At 43.4% G+C, this 24108-nt stretch overlaps 1 protein-coding gene across 1 annotated transcript; it reads left to right on the top strand.

The window, feature by feature from the left end:
• The first annotated feature begins 534 nt into the window (after positions 1-534).
• Positions 535-23601, top strand: PROK1 (prokineticin 1). The gene is made up of 3 exons (XM_044285672.1): positions 535-600; positions 10570-10695; positions 23479-23601. The coding sequence occupies exons 1-3, from the start codon at positions 535-537 to the stop codon at positions 23599-23601; spliced, it is 315 nt and encodes a 104-aa protein (XP_044141607.1).
• The last annotated feature ends 507 nt before the right edge of the window (positions 23602-24108 follow it).

The raw sequence follows: 24108 nt of genomic DNA, 5'->3' as shown, positions 1-24108 counted from the left end.
ATCTTTTAATATGTGAATGGATATATTCCTTTTTTTTTTCCTTTCTGCTATGTTGATACTCTCTTGTATACAAATCTCCAGTCTTTTTACATGTGAGATTTCTTTCAGCCAATCATTTTCTAGTTACATAAAAACATTGTAATGGAATACAGAAAAATTACTGATCAAAAAATAAAATACAAATGAACGTTGACTAAAAGCACATAAATAGATAGCTCAAATGTTTTAAATAGTAACAAAAACCCATATAGCCATACAAATGTAAAAAAAAAAAACTTCAATGTGACAACCTCAGTGTTGTGATAGAGCATACAACCTCTGCCTCTCATTTGCCACTCAGTGAACAGATCTGTCAGAATGCTCTTTTTTTATTTAATGTTCATTATAGATTCAGAAGAGCATCAGATGAAGTGGGAAAACTGAAGAAACGTTTTGCTTATATACAGTGGCTGAAGGAAGCTGCTGCCAGACTGCAAGCAGACTGGAGAAAGTGATCAGAGAGAATTTGCTGGTACCCCAACCCAAGAAATGAAAATGATGATGCAAGCTGTTTTCCTTCTCTTGATTGTTACATTTTCAAAGTGTGCAGTCATAACCGGGGTAAGTCTCTCAAAATTTTATTGATTGCTAATAATGGTGATTTTATTAATATATAAGAGTAGACAAATTTTAGAATCTATACTCCCTTAGATTAATATTTTAAAAAGATTTATGCTATCATCAGGATGAGCGAACATGTAAGAATAATTATTGTATAAACTTTGCACTAATGTTTTGATCTTATTGACAAGCAGCACAATAGTTTTTTTCTAATTAAAACATCTATTCACGTTTCCATTTTTCCCAAAATTTGATTATTTTTAATTGAATTTCTATTTTTTTTCCAGTGGTAGGAGACAATTTCAAATTACATTTTTTGCATAATTTACTAAAATTGTATGTTATTAATTTATACTGCATATTATATTAAAGGGCATGAAATATAGTTGGCAATCACATTTCTCTGGCATTTTACATGTGAAAAATACTGTCATATGCAACACTAAAGAAGAAACTTATTACACCCAAAATATGGCAGCAAATTTTTTGCTTAAAACAAAAATGTGCACCTTTTTGCAATTTTACACTACTCTTGACACTCTTCAAAAGTGGGTGGGGAAGTTGGCATGGTTATCGATGTTAATGAGGTATATGGCACATTTACCAAAGGTGCTATCTTTAAAGATGCACCAAAGTTATCAAACACTGTCACATATTTCACAAAGAAAACTGACTTTAACAATTTCCCTCATGATAAATTTACCCTACAATATGTACAGTAAGCCAGCAGTCAGTGGAACATAAAGTACATAGGTTAATAAGTTATATAACAATTAGAGCTTTGTTTATGCCTTCACATACATGAACGTGTAGAATACTGTACATGAAATGTAACTGTTTCTTTGACAAAAATACTATATTACTATGGTAAATGATGAGTTCTATTGTCAATAATTGTAAAATATATACAAATTGTTGTATTCTAGCCTACTGAAATAGGAGAAACTGTGGATATGACAAAAAAAATAAAAAATTATACTCAAAACTACTATCAAGAGACCTTATGGTTTGCAATCAAAATTGATTGTGGGTTGTAAAGTAGTGTAACCGAGTTCCAGTATGCCATAGTCCTATATTAGATAAACACTACTAGGACTGGTCTGGCAATCTGCTCTCCTAGGCAGATTCCCAATTGTCTGGTCACACAGTGGGCTGCCCAACCTCTTTTGTAACACACTTTGCTGTAATTTGGTAAAAATCTGTGCAAAATGGTGCAATATTGCTTCACTTTACATAGAACCATGTTGGAATTAATGTAATTCTGTGCAAATTTGCAAAATTGCAGTTTTGCAGCAATGCTGCTGGTAAATTCACAGCGGTTATGCTACAAAATCCATGCATAACCAACCCAAATTTAACTGCACAATCACAGTTCTGTAAATTTGTACCTAACTGCATAATTTCCAACATGATTTTATGAAAACTGCAGCAAATACATTGTGTTTTGTAATTTAATTGTTCACGATCAATTTTGAATGAAAGATATTTTGTCTAACTATCAAAAAAATATATTAAACACGCAGTAATGGTTTGTCATCGGTCAGCTAAAACCATAGTTCGTAGTTAAATTTCATCAGATAAATGTTTTGTTTCGGTTGAAATTGGTCATTTTTATCAACTTTAGAATAATAGGGGATATTTATCAAATTGGTGTAAAGTAGAACTGGCTTAGTTGCCCATAGCAACCAATAAGATTTCACCTTTCACAGCTCCTTTAGAAAATGAAAGGTGGAATCTGATTGTTTACTATGGGCAACAAAGCCAGTTCTACTTTACACCAGTTTGATAAATGTCCCCCAATGTGTATATCCACCTGTGGTGGGGCGAGGAGCCAAAGGCTCTATGTTCTACCATAGAGTTTGACTGGATGGGCATCCTAAGGCTCCTTTCACACGAGCGAGTTTTCCGCACGGGTGCAATGCGTGGCGTGAATGCATAGCACCCACACTGAATCCTGACCCATTCATTTCAATGTGTACAGTTTTGTGTTGGGTGAAAATCGCAGCATGTTCTATATTCTGCGTTTTTCACGCAGCCCTGGTCCCATAGAAGTAAATGGGGCTGAGTGAAAAACACACTGCATCCGCAAGCAAGTGCGGGTGCGATGCGTTTTTCACAGATTATTGCTAGGAGATGTTGTTTGTAAACCTTCAGCTTTTTATCACGAGCGTGAAAAACGCATCAAAACGCATTGCACCCGCGCGGAAAAAGCTGAACAACTGAACACAATCGCAGACAAAACTGACTGAACTTGCTTGTAAAATGGTGCAAGTTTCACTGAACGTACCGTGAACGCATCCGGACCTAATACGTCACGCTCGTGTGAAAGGGGCCTAAGGGTGTGAATTAGAGATGGCCTTGCGGTTCGCCCAGAGGTAGTTTAACTGCGAACTTTGCTCATTTCCAATTCGCCGAACATGCAAACATATGGCGATGTTCGCATGCACCATATTCTTTTGCATTGCCCCAAACTTTCACCCATGACACATCCATCAGGTGGGCAGGACAGGCAATTGAGACAGCACATGGACACACCTCCACCCTATAACAGAACCCAATCTGGTAGCCATTTTACATTCTGTGTTTTGCCAGTGTAGGGAGAGGTTGCATTGTGGAGCAGGGACACCAAACGCTAGTTAATAGGGCCACAAAAGTCCTTTTAAGGACTGGTGTAGGTGTACTATCGATAAGTGTAATATACTGAGGGGTGTAATATACTTTTAATATACTTTCTAACATAGAAAGTATATTATAGTGCATTTGCATTGGGCAGCAGTTCTTCGATACCGCAGCTATATAGAGGGAAAAACACTGTTGGAACAACTAATTGGTTGGTGTGATATATCAGTTGCCCCCCCAAAAAACTAATTGAGGCAGGGGTGTGATATGCAGTGGCCAGGTAAGGGGGGGTAATATTCTGTATTTGTCATGACGTCAATTTCAGCGTGCACAGGGTGCTATCCAAGGGGCCTTCCAAGGTGTTATAGCGCATGTCCCACATTAGGAATGCCAGAGTGGTGTAATATCCTATAATGTCTCTATAGCTTATAATATACTTTCTAACATAGAAAGTATATTAAAGTGCTTTTGTTTTGTGCAGCAGTTATGTGCGGTTCTGCTGCGATACCACAGCTATACAGAGGGACAAAACACTATTGGAATAACTAATTGCTACTGGTGTGATAAACCTGTTGCCCCAAAAAAACAGATTGAGGGGTGCGATATACCTGCTTCCACAAAATACTGTTTAAGGGGTTTGATATACCTGCTTCCACAAAATACTGATTGAGGGGTGCAATATACCTGCTTCCACCAAATATTGATTGAGGCCTGCGATACACCAGCTTTCACAAAATACTGATTAAGGGGTGCGATATACCTACTTCCACAAAATACTGATTATGGGTACTTTCACACTTGCGGCAGGACGGGTCCGACAGGCTGTTCACCCTGTCGGATCCGTCCTTCCGCTATTTCGCCGTGGCGCCGGAATGCCGCTCCGTCCCCATTGACTATAATGGAGACGGGGCGGAACTCCAGCGCAGTACTATAGTTTGTGGTGAGAGGCCACCGGACTAAAAAGTCGGACATGCAGGACTTTTAGTCCGGCGGCCTTTCGCCGTGCACTGCCGTGCTGCGCCGGAGATCCCCCCCTGTCCCCATTATAGTCAATGGGGGTGGAGCGGCTGTCCGGTGGCACAGTGAAATAGCGGAAGGACGGATATGACAGGGTGAACAGCCTGTCGGATCCATCCTGCCGCGAATGTAAAAGTAGGGTGTTTGATATACCTGCTTCCACAAAATAGAGATTGAGGGGTGCGATATACCTTCTTCCACCAAATATTGATTCAGGGGTTCTATATACCTGTTTCCACAAAATACTGATTGAGGGGTGCGATATACCTGCTTCTACAAAATACAGATTAAGTGGTTCTATATACCTGCTTCCACCAAATATTGATTGAGGCCTGCAAAGAAAAGGAGGTTAGTCAGCACATCCCAATGCGCAGGTGCACACTGCCATGGCAGAAAACATAGAGAAAAAATAACAATGCAACAGCACTCTGCAAATTAGATAAAGTACAATAATGTCATAGTCACAAAAAATATTATAGTGTTCATGCTACGCTTATTTATAAAGTGAGATGCTTGTCAAATGCATTTTGTATTTGCATTTTTGTGCTGAACAATACACCGGCTTCCACAAAATACTGATTAAGGGGCTTCTATATTCCTGCTTCCACAAAATACTGATTGGGGGGTGCGATATACCTGCTTCCACGAAATACTGATTAAGGGGTTCCATATACCTGCTTCCACAAAATTACTGATTGAGGGGTGTGATATACCTGCTTCCACAAAATACTGATTAAGGGGTTTGATATACCTGCTTCCACAAAATACTGATTGAGGGGTGTGATATATCTGCTTCCGCCAAATATTGATTCAGGTGTTCTATATAACTGTTTCCACAAAATACTGATTGAGGAGTGGGATATACCTTTGTAACGGATCTCCTGGCACCCCGACAGGGTACCTCCGTCGATAGATGCTCCTAGTGCTTTCCGAGGACTCCAAGCACTCCACTTGACACCGTACGCACTGCACACCCCACGAACCGCCAAAGCTTGGTTGAGGTCTCACCGTCTCCTACCCACCCTGGACCTACGACAAGGCTCCAGGCTTCAGTGGGTGAACCTCTCCTAAAACCAGAGAGCAGGAACAGCTCTTACAAGAGCTAGTAGTTATGCCAGGGGAGTATAGAAAATCTTCAGCGTATAGCAATCCCCCAGTGTCGATCAGTTACCCAAACACCAGCCTCAACTTGGTAAAGGGTAAAACAGGAACTCCCTTTATTTGAACACACAAGCATTGATTTATTCACATCTTCCAACAAGGTTACCACCCACAGGGTTTTGTAAAAACAGCCAATCACATGCATTTACAGTATTGAAACCTTCCCAGCAATTGTACACAAAATCCCCTTCCCTCTGTCTGTAATGCAATCAACTAAAAATACAATAAGCATTGTCTGTGACGCAATTAACTAACACACTGGCATTGTCTGAGATGCAATCAACAAAATACAATTACCAATCGTAATGGGCTAACTTAATCACTCACAGACAGAAAACACAAATTTTTCCCCAAAACACAGAAAACTCCCCAAAACCCCACATATCCCCATAATGTATACATCCATGGATAGCTCTGATCTGGGTGAACAACATATCAAAAAAATCACCCAGATCCGAGCAGGGGTTCCCGAATTCCATGGAAGTCACATTTGGCCGGCTGCAAAGCATGGCTTTTCTGCCCAAAACAGTTCCACAGATTTAAGCTGTGCGGCCGGTCTGTCTTCTCCTTCAAAGATAGTATGGGCCATAATCCTGGGGCAAGAGGCTAGTAGCCAGGGCCCTCCAAAACCCAGTGGCGAGGTTGGTTTCGCCACAACCTTCTTCTACAAAATACTGATTAAAAGGTTCTATATACCTGTTTCCACAAAAAACTGATTGAGGGATGTGATATACCTGCTTCCACCAAATATTGATTGAGGCCTGTGATACACCGCCTTCCACAAAATACTGATTGATTGGTGCGATATACTTGCTTCCACCCAATATTAATTCAGGGGTTCTATATACCCGTCTCCACAAAATACTGATTGAGGGGTGCAATATACCTGCTTCTACAAAATACTGATTAAGGGGTTCCATATACCTGCTTCCACAAAATTACTGATTGAGGGGTGTGATATACCTACTTCCACAAAATACTGATTAAGGGGTTTGATATACCTGCTTCCACAAAATACAGATTGAGGGGTGCGATATACCTGCTTCCACCAAATATAGATTTAGGTGTTCTATATACCTGTTTCAACAAAATACTGTCACACACAGACAGGGAGTGGGGGAAGTTGCCACTGAGCTCAACCTGCACCCCTATCCCTGCCTACTTGCCTCACAAGTCCTAGTGACAAGGGAAAACTGGTCGAAAAACTCTCAACTAGGATAAGTGCAGGGAAAACGGACAAATATACAACAGATCAGTCAAAACGAACTGAGTCTATAACCAAGAGAGCAGCAAAGTACCAGAGGAGCAAGCAGATGATCGCCAGGAGGAAGCCGAAGTCAGAACCAGGAGGGAACGCCAAGATCAAGGGATGAGACGGGTGGGAAGTATAACACGAGCAGGAGAATCAACAAACCAGGTAAGTAATCGAAGGAAGGACCTCAATAACAGGCAATCTGTGGCCAGCAGATTGCCTGTTTAAATAGGGCGCTGGTGGAGTCATGTGACGTGACCAGCGTCACATGATTCCTTAGTTCCAATTCAGCCCCATTGCGGTTAGCATGGGAACGGGCGATGTCGGGCATGCTGAGGACACATGCTCGCCCCAGCCGTCCCGGCCTCCGCACAGAGCGCACCGTGACATACTGATTGAGGGGTGGAATATATCTGTTTCTCCAAAATACTGAATAAGAGGTTCAATATTCCTGCTTCCACAAAATACTGATTGAGGGGTGCGATATATTCCTGCTTCTACAAAATACTGATTGAGGGGTGCGATATATACCTGCTTCCACAAAATTCTTATTAAGGGGTGCGATATACCTGCTTCCACTAAATTCTGATTGAGGAGTTTGATATAACCGATTCCACAAAATACTGATTGAGGGGTGCGATATACCTGCTTCCACCAAATATTGATTCAGGTGTTCTATATACCTGTTTCCACAAAATACTGATTAAGGGGTGCAATATACCTGCTTCTACAAAATAATGATTAAGGGGTTCTATATACATGCATCCACAAAATTCTGATTGAGGGGTGCTATATACCAGCTTCCACCAAATACTGATTGAGGCCTGTGATATACCTGCTTCCACAAATACTGCTCTTCTCTAGGGACTTTGGCGCAGGGTCATTTTAATAATGACAGGCAGAGGAAGAGGCAGGCCGTTCCACAGGGGTGGTAGGGGTCGGGCAGGTGCACCAGGCTGGAGCCTAAGTGGGAAGTTGGTGGACACACCAGAGTAGGTTGAGTGGCTCACTCAGCCTTCCGCTTCTGCACCCTTCTCATCCTCTGTATCTGCACACTCCTCAATCTCTGCTGTATACACCCCTAAAGACACCACCAAAACCACCACCATAGCCCCCCCCCCACTCAAGTCAGAGGAATTATTTTCCCATCCATTCCCAGACCTTACCGATGCGCAGCTATTCTTGGCATCAGATGAGGAAGAGGAGGTAGCAGCAGCCACCACACAGCGGTCTGACCCAGATCAGCCCAAGGAGGGTGGTCTTCGCTGTTTCTGCCTACTCTAAGAACTCTAATGTCAGTGGTGGTGAAGGTGACGATGATGACGTGTCGATGGACGTCAAAAGGGTGCCCACAAGAGAAGAAGAGGAGGAGAGTTCAGAGGGAAAGACGGAGCAACAGATAGGGAGGAGAAGCAGGCAGAACTCGCAGTGCACAGGAGGCAAAAAGCAGACTGTAAATATATCTGGAGTGAACCATTTACCATGCATGGAGACATCTTGTGCTCCCTGGACGCCAACGCATGGCTCTGCAGTGATGGCTTTTTTTAACGTGTCAGCTGCTGACAATAGTGTTGCCATCTGCAGTCTGTGCTGTCAACGCACAAGTCGCGATAAGCCCAACACTCACCTAGGGACGACTGCCTTAAGAAGGCACCTGGTCTCCCATCACCAAGCCCAGTGGGAGCAACGCCGTCAGAACCCACAAAGCCACACTCCCAATGCTCCATGTCCTGCCTCTTCTCCTTCTTCTCTCTCTTCCCCTTTGTCCTCCACTCCACCTTCCACCGTGCCATCGTCGCATTCATCTGGCAAAAGGCAGGCTTCCGTGGCCCAAATGTTCGAGCGTAAAAAGTTGATGATGCCAGATAACCCTCTTGCCCAACGGCTGACTGCTGGCTTGTCGGAACTGCTAGCCTGCCAACTACTGCCTTATAAACTGGTGGACTTGGAGGCCTTTAGAAAATTTGTAGCCATTGGCACACCGCAATGGAAGGTCACCGGAAGGAAATATTTCTTTCAGAAGGGCATCCCAGAGCTATATGGCACGTTTATCGCCGATTGAATATATCTCTGGCACACAGTGTTGGTGCCAAGATACATCTGACCACAGACACGTGGTCTAGCAAACACAGGCAGGAAAGGTACATATCTTTTACTGCCCACTGGGTGAACCTTCTGACGGCTGTCAAGCATATAACCTGTGGCACCCATTTGAATTTGGTGTTACCGCCACGGACTGCATGCAGGCCTGCCTATTCTTCTCCTCCGCCTACCCCATCCTCCATCTCCTCCTCGGCTGACTCCTCCTTTTCCACTGCTTCCGCATCTTCCATGGCACCCCCCAAGCTCCCCAGAACCATGGCGGACATGTTACCAGCAGTCACAGAGGGCTGTCAGAATGCAGCATTCCAGGCCTTGCTGCGAGAGATGCTGCATTCTGCTGTTGTAGGCGCTGGCAGAGGAATTTCCACCAACAGCAAAACAGGTGCGGGTACCAATCCTATCACGCCTGCAAGAAAAGGGTGGTTTGAAGATGTGTTGGTCACTTCAGATATTTTATTGCAGCCAACCCATCGAGAGCCGCACTCCGGATCTAGCCTCAGGAAATGCCTAGACCGTCAGGTGTCTAACTATATTGGGTTAACGGCCGATGTGGACGCTCTGAGAAGCGATTTACCCCTGGTCTACTGGGTGTGCAGGCTTGACCTGTAGCCATAGCTGGCACAATTTGCCATGGAACTCTTGGCTTGCCCCTCATCGAGTGTCCTGTCCAAAAGGACGTTCAACGCAGCAAGGGGGATCATGACCGATAAGCGAACTTGCCTAGCTCACGACAGTGTGGACTACCTCACATTTCTAAAAAAGAATGAGGCATGGATCTCGGAGGAATTGAACACCTGTGACGACCACGTGTAATTGAATTTTCTCATGCCAGCCCACACATATTCACCACCATACAGAACAAAGAATGGTCCTTGTCTTATGTATATTCAGAGGCATAAAAGGCCTTTTTTGTTAGGTGAATGCCTGATTTTTGGTGCCTCTACTCCAGCACTTGCCTAGGGTTTGAGATGAGTTGGACCCCTTTTCCCTACATATCTATTACCATTTGTACTGATTGTTACATTGTTACATCCCTGACACTTCTTTTTTTTTGTGCCGATAAGGTAGGATTGCAATAAAAAGTCACACCTTTGGTTACTGTTATTAGATGGTAGAAGGCAGAAGGGACAGGATGGACACAGTGCAGCTCTTCTTTCTACACTGAGCCCATTGACCTTTGGACTGAACATGCCCACACCAGTGTTCCATAGAAATCAATAGTTTTCTGAGTTAGTTGTCTAGGTGTCACATTAAAATCATATCTTTGGAAATGACCATAGCTACCACCATGGGAAAGTTTGAGAATACTGCATTTTCTTTTATTATTTAGTTCCATGCAAATTGTATACAATATTTTATTGTATACAATTTTTAAGTTGAGGGTCATGTTGTGAAACTGGGCCACTCCCACGGGCTGAAATAAAACTGGAAGGGGTATCCAGCTATGTGAACGGAAAAATAAAAATCATTATTTCTTTGGGAATGCTGTGAGTAAAAAAACCAAAATGCCAAAACAGAAAATGGTTGAGTCATGAAAGGGCTAAGGGGCTTTTTTTTTTTTAAAGAGAAGCCACAATAGTTCCAAAACGGGGATGCTCAACTGGCAGCTTAGTTGCATGGAGGCTGTGTTTGTTAAAAACCAGGCCATTCTACTTCCGACTCTGTAATTATGGGTCATATACAATAACGGGATACCTAAAATTATTTTATACATGTATTTTATAAGGCTGCCATCGTTTTTGACTTGTTTCTCTGATGTGCTGATTGTAATGTGATATGAGGTGATTTATAAAAAAAATATCTTTTTGAATTATTAGGCCTGTGAAAGAGATCTACAATGTGGAGTTGGATCTTGCTGTGCAATCAGTTTGTGGTTACGTGGACTAAGAATGTGCACCCCAATGGGACAGGAAGGAGAGGAATGTCATCCATTCAGCCATAAGGTATCCTGTCCCCACCAATATAACCACTGCATATGCAATACCCCAGACAGGGTATTTGCAATTTGGTTTGTATTGCTATTATGATGTTTTAAAGAAGAAAGGCGACAACAGCACCACCATATGATCCAAGGGTGAACTCCAGTAAGTGGTTGTTCTCGCAGTGTTGGACCCTGGCCCAAAGGTCCCGGTAGACAGTCCGAATATAAAAAACCGCAGCACTTCTTGTCTTTCTTTAGCAATAGTTTAATTACCAAGTAAGATGCAATGTTTTGAATAGGTATAGTCGTTTTAATCAGTATAGTACTGACAGACAGCCTGTATTAGGACATGCCTCCAGGCTTCAGGAGAATTACTAGATGCAATGGGAGCTGCTGAAACAGTGAATGCCAACACGTTCTGCTGTTTCCTGGCCGACTTTAAGTCATTCCCTTGCTATATAATTCAATTGTGTTTTAACATTTGGACAGTTGACCACACAACCATATGATTTTCCAGGTTCTAAGGCAGTACCCCCATATAATCACACAAATATGGCCATAACTTGTTGACAAAACATTACCCAGTATATCTCTGCCTATAGATGGTCCTTGGGAAGTTCTAAAGAGAACATAAACATATGAATACCCGAAACAGTGTATATTCCTATGTACACTATGGGTATTTAAATTCCCATAGTGGAAGGTGCTATAATAGACTTACTCAAGGAATATATCATAATTTACAATTTGCTACAATATGATGTATAGAGTAATGGAGACAACATTTTAAAGTCATGACTTAAAGGGAATCTGTCATCTCCTTCAAGCCCCGTGGAGTAAAGTAATATGAGTATAGAACATCCGCCACTGACATCTGACCAGTCATTTGTCTGTGAATAGTTCTCCTGTTGTGTGCATGCAAACCAGCTCTGAAATGCAATGAGATGACCATGCACACATAATGGAGAGGGACTGTTTTCCAGGGGTGCACTGCAGAGGGACAGTCATGAACAGTGGCTATGGGGCTCAGAGGAAGGGATGCCAGAACTAAAATCCTTCTTCTGTCCCGAACATGTGAAACAGTACATTTTCCTGTGTAAGTAGAGTATAGCTTCCATTGCAGTCAATGTTAGCTGTACAAACTCCTATATATTGAGATCCCCCTTGTGATGACTGCAGCCAGCCAGTTTTATCAAGGAAGCTGGAGATTTATCAATGTAGTTACGCCAGTTGTCTGGTGTAAATGCATTGATACATATGGTTTTCAGATTAAACTCCATATTTCCACTTTTTCCATAGAAGTCAGATAATGTCAGTGAGGCAGAGAGTGAGTTTTTTTTTATTACAATTTATTTTAAATAAAATAGTTTCAAGCTTAAAGGGATTGTCTCCCTTCAGCAAATGACAGCTATCATGTAGACAACGTTAATACAAGGCAGTTACTAATGTATTGTAAATGTCCATATTGCCTCCTTTGCTGGCTTGATTTATTTTTCCATCGCATTATACACTACTTCTTTCAGGGGTTATGTCGATCGGGTGCAATGCAGATAAAAAGTGTATATGTGTGCCTACTGCACGCTTCCACTGTCCTGTCCACCAGAAAGGCTGGCGCTTTTTCCTATAGTGTCCAAGCACGGCCACCACTGCTGGATTGCAAGCTGGTAGTAACCCCTGGAAATTAGGCTTATATACTCTGTGATTGAAATATTAATAAAGCCTCAATATGTTAGTAAGAGACTTGTGTTAACTGTGTCTACATAATAAATGCCATTTGTTGAAGTGAGACAACTCCTTTAATAAAGCAAATAGTAAATTCATGATGTATAGGCATCACACTTTGGATTCCGCTTTGCCTGGGAGTGTTTGAAGCATGCATACTGGGTGGGGCAAAGGGGGGCCCTAGTTATGCTATGGGACCTATGAGATCTGTGTACATGGCTGGGGGTAAGTATTGACATACAAATTACTGATCAAAGGTCAGAGGCATGTGTTCAATACATACTTAATAGGACTTGTGGGAGGTGACAGATTCCCTTTAAGGCAAAACCTACTACCAATGAGTGTGACTGCTGTTAGGCACCAAGATGAAATCCTCAGAGCCATTGTCAAACCTTGTGCTGGTGCAGTGGGTTCTGGGTTCCCCCTGGTGGAGAACAATGTCCGACCTCATGTGGCCAGAGGGTGTAGGCAGTTCCTGGATGACAAAGGCATTGATGCCATTGACTGACCCTCACATTCCTCAGACCCAGTGGCGACTCTAGGAACAATATATAGGGGGGGCACAAAGATACCACAGTCAAAAATGGGGGGGCAAAAACAAAATAAGTATATAGAAATAAGATTACAAAATACTAGAGAGTTGCGGTATGCAGGGATACATTTATAATAAAACAATTTACTTACAAAAGAAGCTATTCAGTCGTCTGCTGTGCCTCCTCTGCTTGCTTCCGCGGATTCTTTCCCCTTCTTTCTGTCTCTCGTCAGTGCACAGGCGCACTGTTATGGTGGATCTGTGGAAGACACACTGTTATGGGGGATCTGTGGAAGACACACTGTTATGGGGGCATCTGTGGATGACACATTATGCCTCTCATTAGCCCTCATTATGCCTCTCATTAGCCCCCATATCAGCCCTTATGCCTCATTAGCCCCCATTATTCTTCATATTAGCCCCATTATGCCTCATTAGCCCACATTATGCCTCTAATTAGCCCCCATTATGCCTCTAATTAGCCCCCATATGCCTCCTATTAGCCCCATATGCCTCCTATTAGCCCCCATATGCCCCCAATTAGCCCCCATATGCCCCCATATGCCCCCAATTAGCCCCCATATGCCTCCAATTAGCCCCATAGACCCCATATGCCTCCAATTAGCCCCCATATGGCTCCAATTAGCCCCCATATGCCTCCAATTAGCCCCCAATTAGCCCCCATATGCCTCCTATTAGCCCCCAATTAGCCCCCATATGCCTCCAATTAGCCCCCATATGCCTCCAATTAGCCCCCATATGCCTCCAATTAGCCCCCATATGCCTCCAATTAGCCCCCATATGCCTCCAATTAGCCCCCATATGCCTCCAATTAGCCCCCATATGCCTCATATTAGCCCCCATATGCCTCCTATTAGCCCCCATATGCCTCCTATTAGCCCCCATATGCCTCATATTAGCCCCCATATGCCTCATATTAGCCCCCATATGCCTCCAATTAACCCCCATATGCCTCCAATTAGCCCCATAGACCCCATATGCCTCCAATTAGCCCCCATATGCCTCCAATTAGCCACCAATTAGCCCCCATATGCCTCCTATTAGCCCCCAATTAGCCCCTATATGCCTCCAATTAGCCCCTATATGCCTCCAATTAGCCCCCATATGCCTCCAATTAGCCCCATAGACCCCATATGCCTCCAATTAGCCCCCATATGCCTCCTATTAGCCCCCATATGCCTCCTATTAGCCCCCATATGCCTCCTATTAGCCCCATATGCCTCCTTTTAGCCCCCAAATATGCCTCCTATTAGCCCCCAAATATGCCTCCTATTAGCCCCCAAATATGCCTCCAAATGCCCCCATATGCCTCCAATTAGCCCCCAAATATGCTTCCAATTAGCCCCCAAATATGCCTCCAATTAGCCCCATATGCGTCTAAATGCCCCCATATGCCTCCTATTAGCCCCATATGCCTCCTATTAGCCCCCATAATGCCCCCAGCAGCCACATTTTTTATAAAATAAAATAAAAAAACACTTACCTCTCCTGCTCCTGGACGGACGCCGCCTGCCATTTTCTCCCTCCTCAGTCGACTGTGCTCTAAACTGGCGCGCACAGCGTGAGGTCACAGAGCGACCTCACGCTGTGCGCAGCCCTGCACAGCCGACAGCCGAGGACCAGGAAGTGGTGAGTACAGAGCGTTCACCACTTCCTGGTTCTTCGGTACTAATGAGCGCTTCCATAATGGAAGCGCTCATTAGTATTCACTCAGGGGAATCAGCGGGGGGGCACCCGGGGGGGCAAGGAACAACATAGGGGGGGCAATTGCCCCCCCTCGCCCCCCTCTAGCGACGCCACTACTCAGACCTAAATCCAAGTGAGAACCTCTGAGACACTCTGTATGCCCTAATCCAGGAATAATAGCATTCTTAATACAGAATGCTTAGTAAAATAGGGGGGATAGAGGGGTTAAAAAAAAAAAAAAAAATGTACCTCATCTCATCCACTTGTTCGCTCAGCCCGGCTTCTCTTCTGTCTTCTTCCTTGATGCCCAGGAGGAAATAGACCCGTGGTGACGTTAATGCACTCATCACAAGGTCCATCACATGATCCATCACCATAAACGTGCAGGTAAGTACTGCCCTCACTGTAATGCCGTAGCCATGTTGGCTGATGGCATTACAGTGATTGGCTGGCCGGGATGCATCATCGGGTGCCATATAGCACCCGATGACCCATGTTCGGCTCATTCTTAGTCAGGGAAAGCTGTGCTGAGGAAGGGACAGACAGATTAGGAAGTGATTTAAGAATACTATTAACACCAATACTTTTCAGAGACCCAAAAGTCCTTTTAAGGACTATTGTGTGTGGCAGCAGCAATCTATATTTTTAGCGCAACCTGTGCTAAATAGCTAAAACTTTACGGACCCAAAAGTCCTTCTAAAGACTATTGTGTGGCAGCAATATTTATTTATAGCGTACAATAGTTAGGCCACTGCAGACAGCGACATTAGCTGCGCCACATCTCCAGTATAAAGTGTCCGCATGCAAATATTATCTGACATCCCGTGTACTTTTTCCGTAGACTGTGTCTGCTGCGGACAGTGACATTAGCTGCGCCACATCTCTTGTGTAAAGTGTGCGCATCCCAAAAATATCTGTGACATACAGTGTACTTTTTCAGTAGATGGTGTCTGCTGCGGACAGTGACATTAGCTGCGCGACATCTCCTGTGTAAAATGTGCGCATCCCAAAAATATCTGTGACATACAGTGTACTTTTTCAGTAGATGGTGTCTGCTGCGGACAGTGACATTAGCTGCGCGACATCTCCTGTGTAAAATGTGCGCATCCCAAAAATATCTGTGACATACTGTGTACTTTTTCTTTAGACGGTGTCTGCTACAGACAGTGACATTAGCTGCACCACATCTCCAGTGTAAAGTGTACGCATCCCAAAAATATCTGTGGCATACAGTGTACTTATTCCGTAGACGGTTTCCGCTGCGGACAGTGACATTAGCTGCGCCACATCTCCTGTGTAAAGTGTGTGCATCCAAAAAATATCTGACATCCAGTGTACTTTTTCTGTAGACGGTGTTCACTGCAGACAGTGACATTAGCTACGCCACATCTCCTGTGTAAAGTGTACGCATCCCAAAAATATCTGTGACATACGGTGTACTTTTTCCGTAGATGGTGTCCGCTGTGGACAGTGACATTAGCTGCACTACATCTCCTGTGTAAAGTGTGTGCATCCCTAAAATATAAGTGACATCCAGTGCACTTTTTCCGTAGACGGTGTCCGCTGCTGATAATGACATTAGCTGCACCACATCTCTTGTGTAAAGTGTGTGCATCCAAAAAATATCTGTGATATACGGTGTACTTTTTCAATAGACGGTGTCCGCTGCGGACAGTGACATTAGCTGTGCCACATCTGCAGTATAACGTGTGTGCTTAAAAACTTTATCTGTGACATACAGTGTACTTTTTCCGTAGAAGGTGTCTGCAGCGGACAGTGACATTACCAGCGCCACATCTGGAGTGTAACGTGTGCGCTTCTAAAATGGATCTGTTAAATACAGTGTACTTTTTTGCGTAGACGCTGCGTACAGTGACATAACCAGTGATACCTCTCCTGTATAATGTTTCCTCATCCCAAATACCTGTGAAATTCCCTGTAATTTTTCATTAGCCACTGGTGACAGCATTGATATTATCTGTGGAATATCTCCTGTGTGACGTTTCCACATCCCAAATACCTTTTTAAATGTGTTTGCGCATACACTTCCAAATCCTACACTACTGTACGTGTGACAGACTTTCAATCATATATAACATTTAATATGAATAAGGCGAGCAGTAAGGGACGGGGCAGTGGTCGTGATGCTGATGTTGCACACAGACGCCGTGGCCCTGGGTGCGGTGAAACTGTGCCTGCTGCAAGCGCACAAGAAACACACTCATCCATGATACCAAACTTCATGTCCCAGTTTGCACCAAGTTCAGTCTCAGTAAACCAAGAGTCTGCTCAACCCAATCCTCACCCTGATCCTCCTGTCTCCCACCATGGAGAGTCTGGGCAAACAAGAGATCCCACACTCGAATATTCTGAGGAGATCTTTTCAGCGCCATTCCTTGATTTGGCCCTCTTGCCAAGCATGCTTGAAGAGGGACATATATTGTGCCTTGATTCCCAAACTCTTGAGCATCCACAATCACAAGAAGATGACGGTGGGGGATAGCAATTACTGTTTAATGAGGTGGATGATGATGAGACACAGTTGCCAATAACTCAACGGCAATTACTGTCTCAAGAGATTGAGGAAGAGGATAAGACCAGTTGTCAATCAATCACTGAGGTAGTGGTTAGGTCAACAAGTCAGGAGGATGAACAGAGTGAGGAAGTGGAGGAGGAGGTGGTGGACAATGAAGTCACTGACCCAACCTGGGATGGATTTTTTTAGAGGGTCATCTCACCAGCAGGCCCTCGCATATAATGTTTTACAGGGTCAGATCACCAGCAGGCCCTCAACTACAATGTTTTACAGGGTCAGCTTACCAGCAGGCCCTTGCATATGATGTTTTACAGGGTTAGCTCACCAGCAGGCCTTCTCCTAAAATGTTTTACAGGGTCATCTCACCTGGAAGCCCTTGCATATAATTTTTTAGAGGGTCAGCTCACCAGCAGGCCCTCACATATAATGTTTTACAGGGTCAGCTCACTGGTAGGCCTTCACCTACAATCCTTTACAGGGTTAGCTCACCAGCAGGCCCTCGCATATAATGTTTTACAGGGTCAGATCACCAGCAGGCCTTCGAATATATTTATTTACAGGGTCAGCTCACCAGCAAGCCCTCACCTACAATCTGTTACAGTGTCAGCTCACCTGCAGGCCCACGCATATAATTTTTTACAGAGTCAGCTCACCTGCAGGCCCTCGCATATAATTTTTTTGAGTGTCAGCTCACCAGCAGGCCCTCACCTACAAGTCCATTCTCACTTTCCAAGATTCTGGACAATCCTCACCGCCGGGAAGGCGTAACTAGTTATCACGGAGGAGCCTCGTTCGTTATAGAAATTTGCCAGACAAGTCGCTCCACCAATTAAGAACGTCCATGCACCACCACCTACAGAATCGAGAAAGAGCTATCAATTTGTCAATCCTTTCCGTGTCCAGGCCGGGGGAGGGTTCCCGTGTTGAGTCAAATTTTTGGCAGCACGTTTACTTTATATACAAGTAAATATACAGGAAAGAATGTTTCCTAATAATTTTTCCTCAAAAATTGATTTTATCTTCGGTTTTGTGCGTATTATTGTCAGTCTGTAAAAGTGGCGTACAACTCGGACAACATAGTTTCCAGCAGTGACCTGGGAGTCCAAGATGCATCCTGACAACCTCCCCATGCTGTTCCCAAATCATTTTGGTGGTGTTTCCATCAATTTCTAACCTTTTACTATCAACCAGGCACCCTCCCTTGGTTCTTCAGAGCAGGGGTGCATGGTTTAATGCTGTCGTTCTCTCTATGACTTCCAGTGAGCTCAGGTGCTCGGTAGAGCACCCGAGCATTCCGATGTGTTCGGCCTGAGCCCCCGAGCACTCAAGCACTATGGTGCTCGATCAACACTAATAAATGTGGAAGAAAAAAAATATCTAATGAAAAAACCTCAAAGTCTCTCTTAAGATTCAAACCAGGGATCCCTTCATGCAAAACCAACAGCTTAACTTCTAAGCTATAGAATTTTCACATAGAGATGTATGTTTTTTCTATGATTATAAGCTATCACATATTACCAGTGCCCGTATGATAATATATTATGTCTGTGAATAAAGCAGTAATATGTAGATTAGCTTTCTGAGCAGATCTAAGTGTGGTGAAGCTATAGTAACATAGTACATAAGGCTGAAAAAAGACATTTGTCCATCCAGTTCAGCCTGTCATCCTGCAAGTTGATCCAGAGGAAGGCAAAAAAACAACAAAAAACTGTGAGGTAGAAGCCAATTTTCCTCACTTTAGGGGAATAAAAAATTCCTTCCCGACTCCAATCAGGCAATCAGAATAACTCCCTGGAGCAACGAACCCTCTCTAGTAGCTATAGCCTGTAATATTATTACACTCCAGAAATACATCCAGGCCCCTCTTGAATTCCTTTATTGTACTCACCATCACCACCTCCTCAGGCAGAGAGTTCCATAGTCTCACTGCTCTTACCGTAAAGAATGCTCTTCTATGTTTGTGTACAAACCTTCTTTCCTACAGACGCAGTGGATGTCCTCTCGTCACAGTGCTGGCGATAAATAGCTGATGGGATAGATCTCTGTACTGACCCCAGATATATTTATACATAGTAATTAAATCTCCCCTCAGTTGTCTTTTTTCTAAAGTGAATAACCCTAATTTTGATAATCCTTCAGGGTACTGTAGTTGCCCCATTCCAGTTATTACTTTAGTTGCCCTCCTCTGGACCCTCTCCAGCTCTGCTATGTCTGCCTTGTTCACAGGAGCCCAGAACTGTACACAGTACTCCGTGTGTGGTCTGACTAATGATTTGTAAAGTGGTAGGACTATGTTCTCCTCACGGGCCTCTATGCCCCTTTTGATGCAACCCGTTATCTTTTTTGGCCTTGGCAGCAGCTGCCTGACACTGGTTTTTGCAGCTTAGTTTGCTGTTTATTAAAATTCCTAGATCTTTTTCCATGTCAGTGTTACCGAGTGTTTTACCATTTAATAAGTACGGTTGATTTGCATTATTCCTTCTCATGTGCATAACTTTACATTTGTCAGTGTTAAACCTCATCTGCCACTTATCTGCCCAAGCCTCCAGTCTATCCAGATCGCTCTTTAGTAGTATACTGTCCTCTTCAGTGTTAATTGCTTTACACAGTTTAGTGTCATCTGCGAAAATTGATATTTTACTATGCAAGACTTCTACAAGATCATTAATAAATATATTGAAGAGAATAGGGACCAATACTGACCCCTGAGTTACTCCACTAGTGACAGTGACCCAATCTGAGTGTGTACCACTAATAACCACCTTCTGTTTTCTATCCCTCAGCCAGTTACTTACCCACATACAGACGTTTTCTCCCAGTCCGAGCATTCTCATTTTATATACTAACCTTTTATGTGGTACAGTGTCAAATGCTTTGGAGACGTCCAGATATACGACATCCATTGATTCGCCGCTGTCAAGTCTAGAACTTACCTCCTCATAGAAACTGATTGTATGAGTTTGGCATGACCGATCCCTCATGAAGTCATGCGGATATGGCGTTATTTGCTTATTTACGTTGAGATGCTCTAACATAGCATCTCTCAGAAAACCCTCAGTCTACCTACAACAGATGTTAAACTGACCAGCCTATAGTTTCCAGGCTCTGTTTTTGGACCCTTTTTGAATATTGGCACCACATTTGCTATGCACCAATCCTGTTGGACATTCCCTGTCAGTATAGAGTCTGAAAATATCAGAAATAAGGGTTTGGCTATGACATTACTTAATTCCCTTAGGATACGGGGGTGTATGCCATCCGATCCTGGCGATTTGTCTATTTTAATCTTTTTAAGTCGCTGTTGTACTTTTTCCTGGGTCAGACAGGACATTTTTAATAGGGAATTTATTTTTACATTCAGCATTTCATCTGACAGTTTATTTTCCTCAGTGAATACATTGGAGAAAAAAAATATTTAACAGCTTTGCTTTCTCCTCGTCGCTCTCTGCGACTCCCCCCTCATTACTCTTTAAAGGGCCGACACCTTCAGATTTATACTTTTTAACATTTATATAATTGAAGAACATTTTAGGGTTAGTTTTACTCTCTTTGGCAATTAATCTCTCTGTCTCTAGTTTGGCCACTTTTATTTGTTTTTTACATGTTCTATTTTTTTCCTTATAGTTTTTCAGTGCTTCCGTGCAACCCTCCTGTTTTAGTGTTTTATATGCTTTCTTTTTGTCATTTATTGCTTTCTTTACAGTTCTGTTTATCCACATTGGTTTCTTTTTGTTCCTTAACCTTTTATTCCCATACGGTATGTACCTCTCACAATTAGATTTTAGGATGCTTTTAAAGATATCCCATTTTGTGGCTGTATTTTTATTTTTGAAAACTTTGTCCTAGTTAGTTGGCCAAATATAGCTTTTTCGAAGTTTGGTATTTTTGTTCCTCCCTGTAGAAACGCTCTTTTGAATGATAATTGGAAGGTTATTACTTTATGGTTACTATTTCCCAGGTGTCCCCCAACCTGCACGTCTGTTGTTCTGTCAGGCCTATTGGTTAATACTAAGTCCAGTATGGCCGTCCCTCTAGTCGGGTCCTGAACCAGTTGGGAGAGGTAATTGTCTTTGGTTATTGCCAAGAACCTGTTTCCTTTATGAGATATACCTGTTTCAGTTTCCCAGTCTATATCTCGGTAGTTGAAGTCCCCCATAATAACCACCTCATTATCATTTGCCGCCATGTCTATCTCATTTAGTAGTAGATTTTATGTGGACTCTGGTATATTAGGTGGTTTATAGTAAACTCCTATTAGTAATTTATTATTGTTTATAGCTCCATGTATCTCTACCCACAGTGACTCCACATGTTCATGTCCCTCACTTATATCTTCACGGAGTGTGGGCTTTAGACAGGACTTTACATGAAGGCAGACTCCTCCCCCTCACCGGTTTTGCCAATCCTTTCTTAACAGACTGTAACCTTGTACATTAACTGCCCAGTCATAGCTATCATCCAGCCATGTCTCAGTTATTCCCACTATGTCATAGTCCTCCTCACACATCACTAATTCCAGTTCCCCAGTTTTATTTGTCAGGCTTCTGGCATTGGTATACATACATTTGAGAGGTTTATGTATATTTTTTTACCCTACACCTTTCCTTCTGAACTGTTCTAGTCTCTCCTTCCATTCCTCCCCCAGTCCCACTACCTTGCCCCCGGTCTCTATCTGCACTATCTTCCCCTCCTATAATGTAATTTCCCTCCCCCCGTCCCTAGTTTAAACACTCCTCCAACCTTCTAGCCATCTTCTTCCCCAACACAGCTGCCCCTTCCCCATTGAGGTGCAGCCGTCCCTACGATAGAGCCTGTAGCCGATAGAGAAGTCAGCCCAGTTCTCCAGGAACCCAAACCCCTCCTTCCTACACCAGTTCTTGAGCCACTTGTTAATCTCCCTAATCTCCTGCTACCTTTCTAGTGTGGCCCGTGGTACAGGTAGTATTTAGGAAAATACTACCTTTGAGGTCATTGCCCTAAGCTTTTGACCTAAATCCCTGAAATCATTTTTCAGGACTCTCCACCTACCCCTAACTTTGTCATTGGTACTGATATGGACCATGAACGCTGGATCTTCTCCAGCCCCTCCCAGTAATCTGTCAACCCGATCCGCAATGTGTCGAACTCTAGTGCCAAGAAGACAGCACACTGTTTGGCGATCACGGTCTTTGTGACAGATTGCACTATCTGTTCCCCTAATAATGGAGTCTCCCACTACCAGCACCTGTCTAGCCTGCCCGGCTCTGCTGGTCCCCAGCTTACTGGAGATGACATTCCCCTGACTGGCAGAGGAAGTGTCCGGCTGCAGCAGTGCCGTCACTGGACTGACATCCCCCTCATCTGCAAAATGTGCAAACTTGTTGGGGTGTGTCAGATCAGGCTAGCCTACCTGGCACTCTTCCCCCTACCCTGCTTTCTAACTGTTACCCAGCTAGCTACCTCACTTTCCTCAGCCTCCTCTCTGTCACCCTCCCCCTCATCTACCCCAGAGAGTGCTTGCTCGGTGAGAAGCAAACTCTTTTGCAACTTGCCCGTTTAGAGACTCGATTTGCGATTCCAAATGGGTAATTTGCTCACATCTTGAACAAAGATATACACCCTTGAACTCCTGTTCCAGGACTGCATACATCATGCAAGATGTGCACTGGACTGCGTTGTCAATTGTGCAACACATACTAAATGGGGATTACACCACAAAAGCGAGAAATACAATATAATGTAGTACTAAGAAACTGGCTAATTGCAGTCCCCCACTGAAGTCCCTGAATCTAAAGTCACTTAATCTTAAGTCACACACTTAATCAACCACACTTAATCAACCACGCGTCGCGGTCAAACATACGTTATATATCTGCTTATATAAATATAAATGCAGCTCACTACACCAGTCTGGTTTGTTTTCCCTCTGGATTCAAAAATAGTACACAGTGTATATGATATTTACATGCTAGCACACAACTTTAGGACACAGCTCTGCCCCCAGCCTATTGTCTAAACCTGTCAATGAAGGGAGAGTGTGCACAGCACAAGGGGTGTTACAAAGCAGTGCTTAGATGATTCAGCTCTGCCTCTTGGTGTTTAAAGTGCTAATTTGCATACAATACAAACACAGATTTCTCTGTAGCTGTTTAGCACACAGACAAATGAGAGGTATCGTTTTAATCACCATGATGAGCCCTACCAGGCAATATGTCTGGTTTAATAGGGCTGATCCTGGTGACAGAGGCTCTAATTTTTTTTTGAGGAGTGTACGTCATGGTTGGCTTCAAAATTATATTTTCTAAATCTGCTATGTGTTTTTGTTGCAGGTTCCCTTCCATGGTAAACGCCTTCATTACACCTGTCCCTGCATACCTAGTCTTGTTTGCTCAAAGTTTCTCAATGGAAAATACCGGTGTTCACTTGATTTTAAGAATATGGACTTTCAATAAAATACATCCCTGGTTTATTCAATATAGTGGTAAATTGATTTAACTGCTGTTGTATACGAATTTCAAAGGAGAATATTATGTTGCAATATTCACACTTATGCACTTGCAAGATATATTTTGCAGCTACAATAAAATTTTGCATTTGGTATCCCTACCTGTAGATTGTGTAGTAGTCACAACTGTTATATACAGAAATATCCTATTTTTTGTGTGTGTCTTGTGTATACCTGTGTAAGTTGATGCGTCAAACATGGGACATCCACCATCTTGGCTCCTTCTTTCTCTCTGATGTTGCTGCCATAACACAATCTCACATACAGCTGTATAGCCCAGTAATGGCGAACCTATGGCACGGGTGCCAGAGGCGGCACTCAGAGCCATCTCTGTGGGCATCCGCACCCTGGAGAAAGTCTATGGTGTACCAATATGCCTTAGACTTTTCCTGCCATTCAATAGTGCAGGACATGCTATGGACAGCACAGGCAGCACATTGAATGTAGGCAGGTA

This window comes from Bufo gargarizans, chromosome 3, assembly GCF_014858855.1.
Source record: "Bufo gargarizans isolate SCDJY-AF-19 chromosome 3, ASM1485885v1, whole genome shotgun sequence".
Classification (NCBI taxonomy): domain Eukaryota; kingdom Metazoa; phylum Chordata; class Amphibia; order Anura; family Bufonidae; genus Bufo; species Bufo gargarizans.
This window is presented reverse-complemented; position numbering and strand designations above follow the sequence as displayed.

Bases quoted from the DNA above. Each gene is read 5' to 3' on its own strand.
- PROK1 (XM_044285672.1), top strand. From the start codon at position 535: ATGATGATGCAAGCTGTTTTCCTTCTCTTGATTGTTACATTTTCAAAG. The intron at 601-10,569 runs GTAAGTCTCTCA...TTGAATTATTAG, and splicing joins AGTGTGCAGTCATAACCGGG to GCCTGTGAAAGAGATCTACA. The intron at 10,696-23,478 runs GTATCCTGTCCC...TTTTTGTTGCAG, and splicing joins GTCATCCATTCAGCCATAAG to GTTCCCTTCCATGGTAAACG.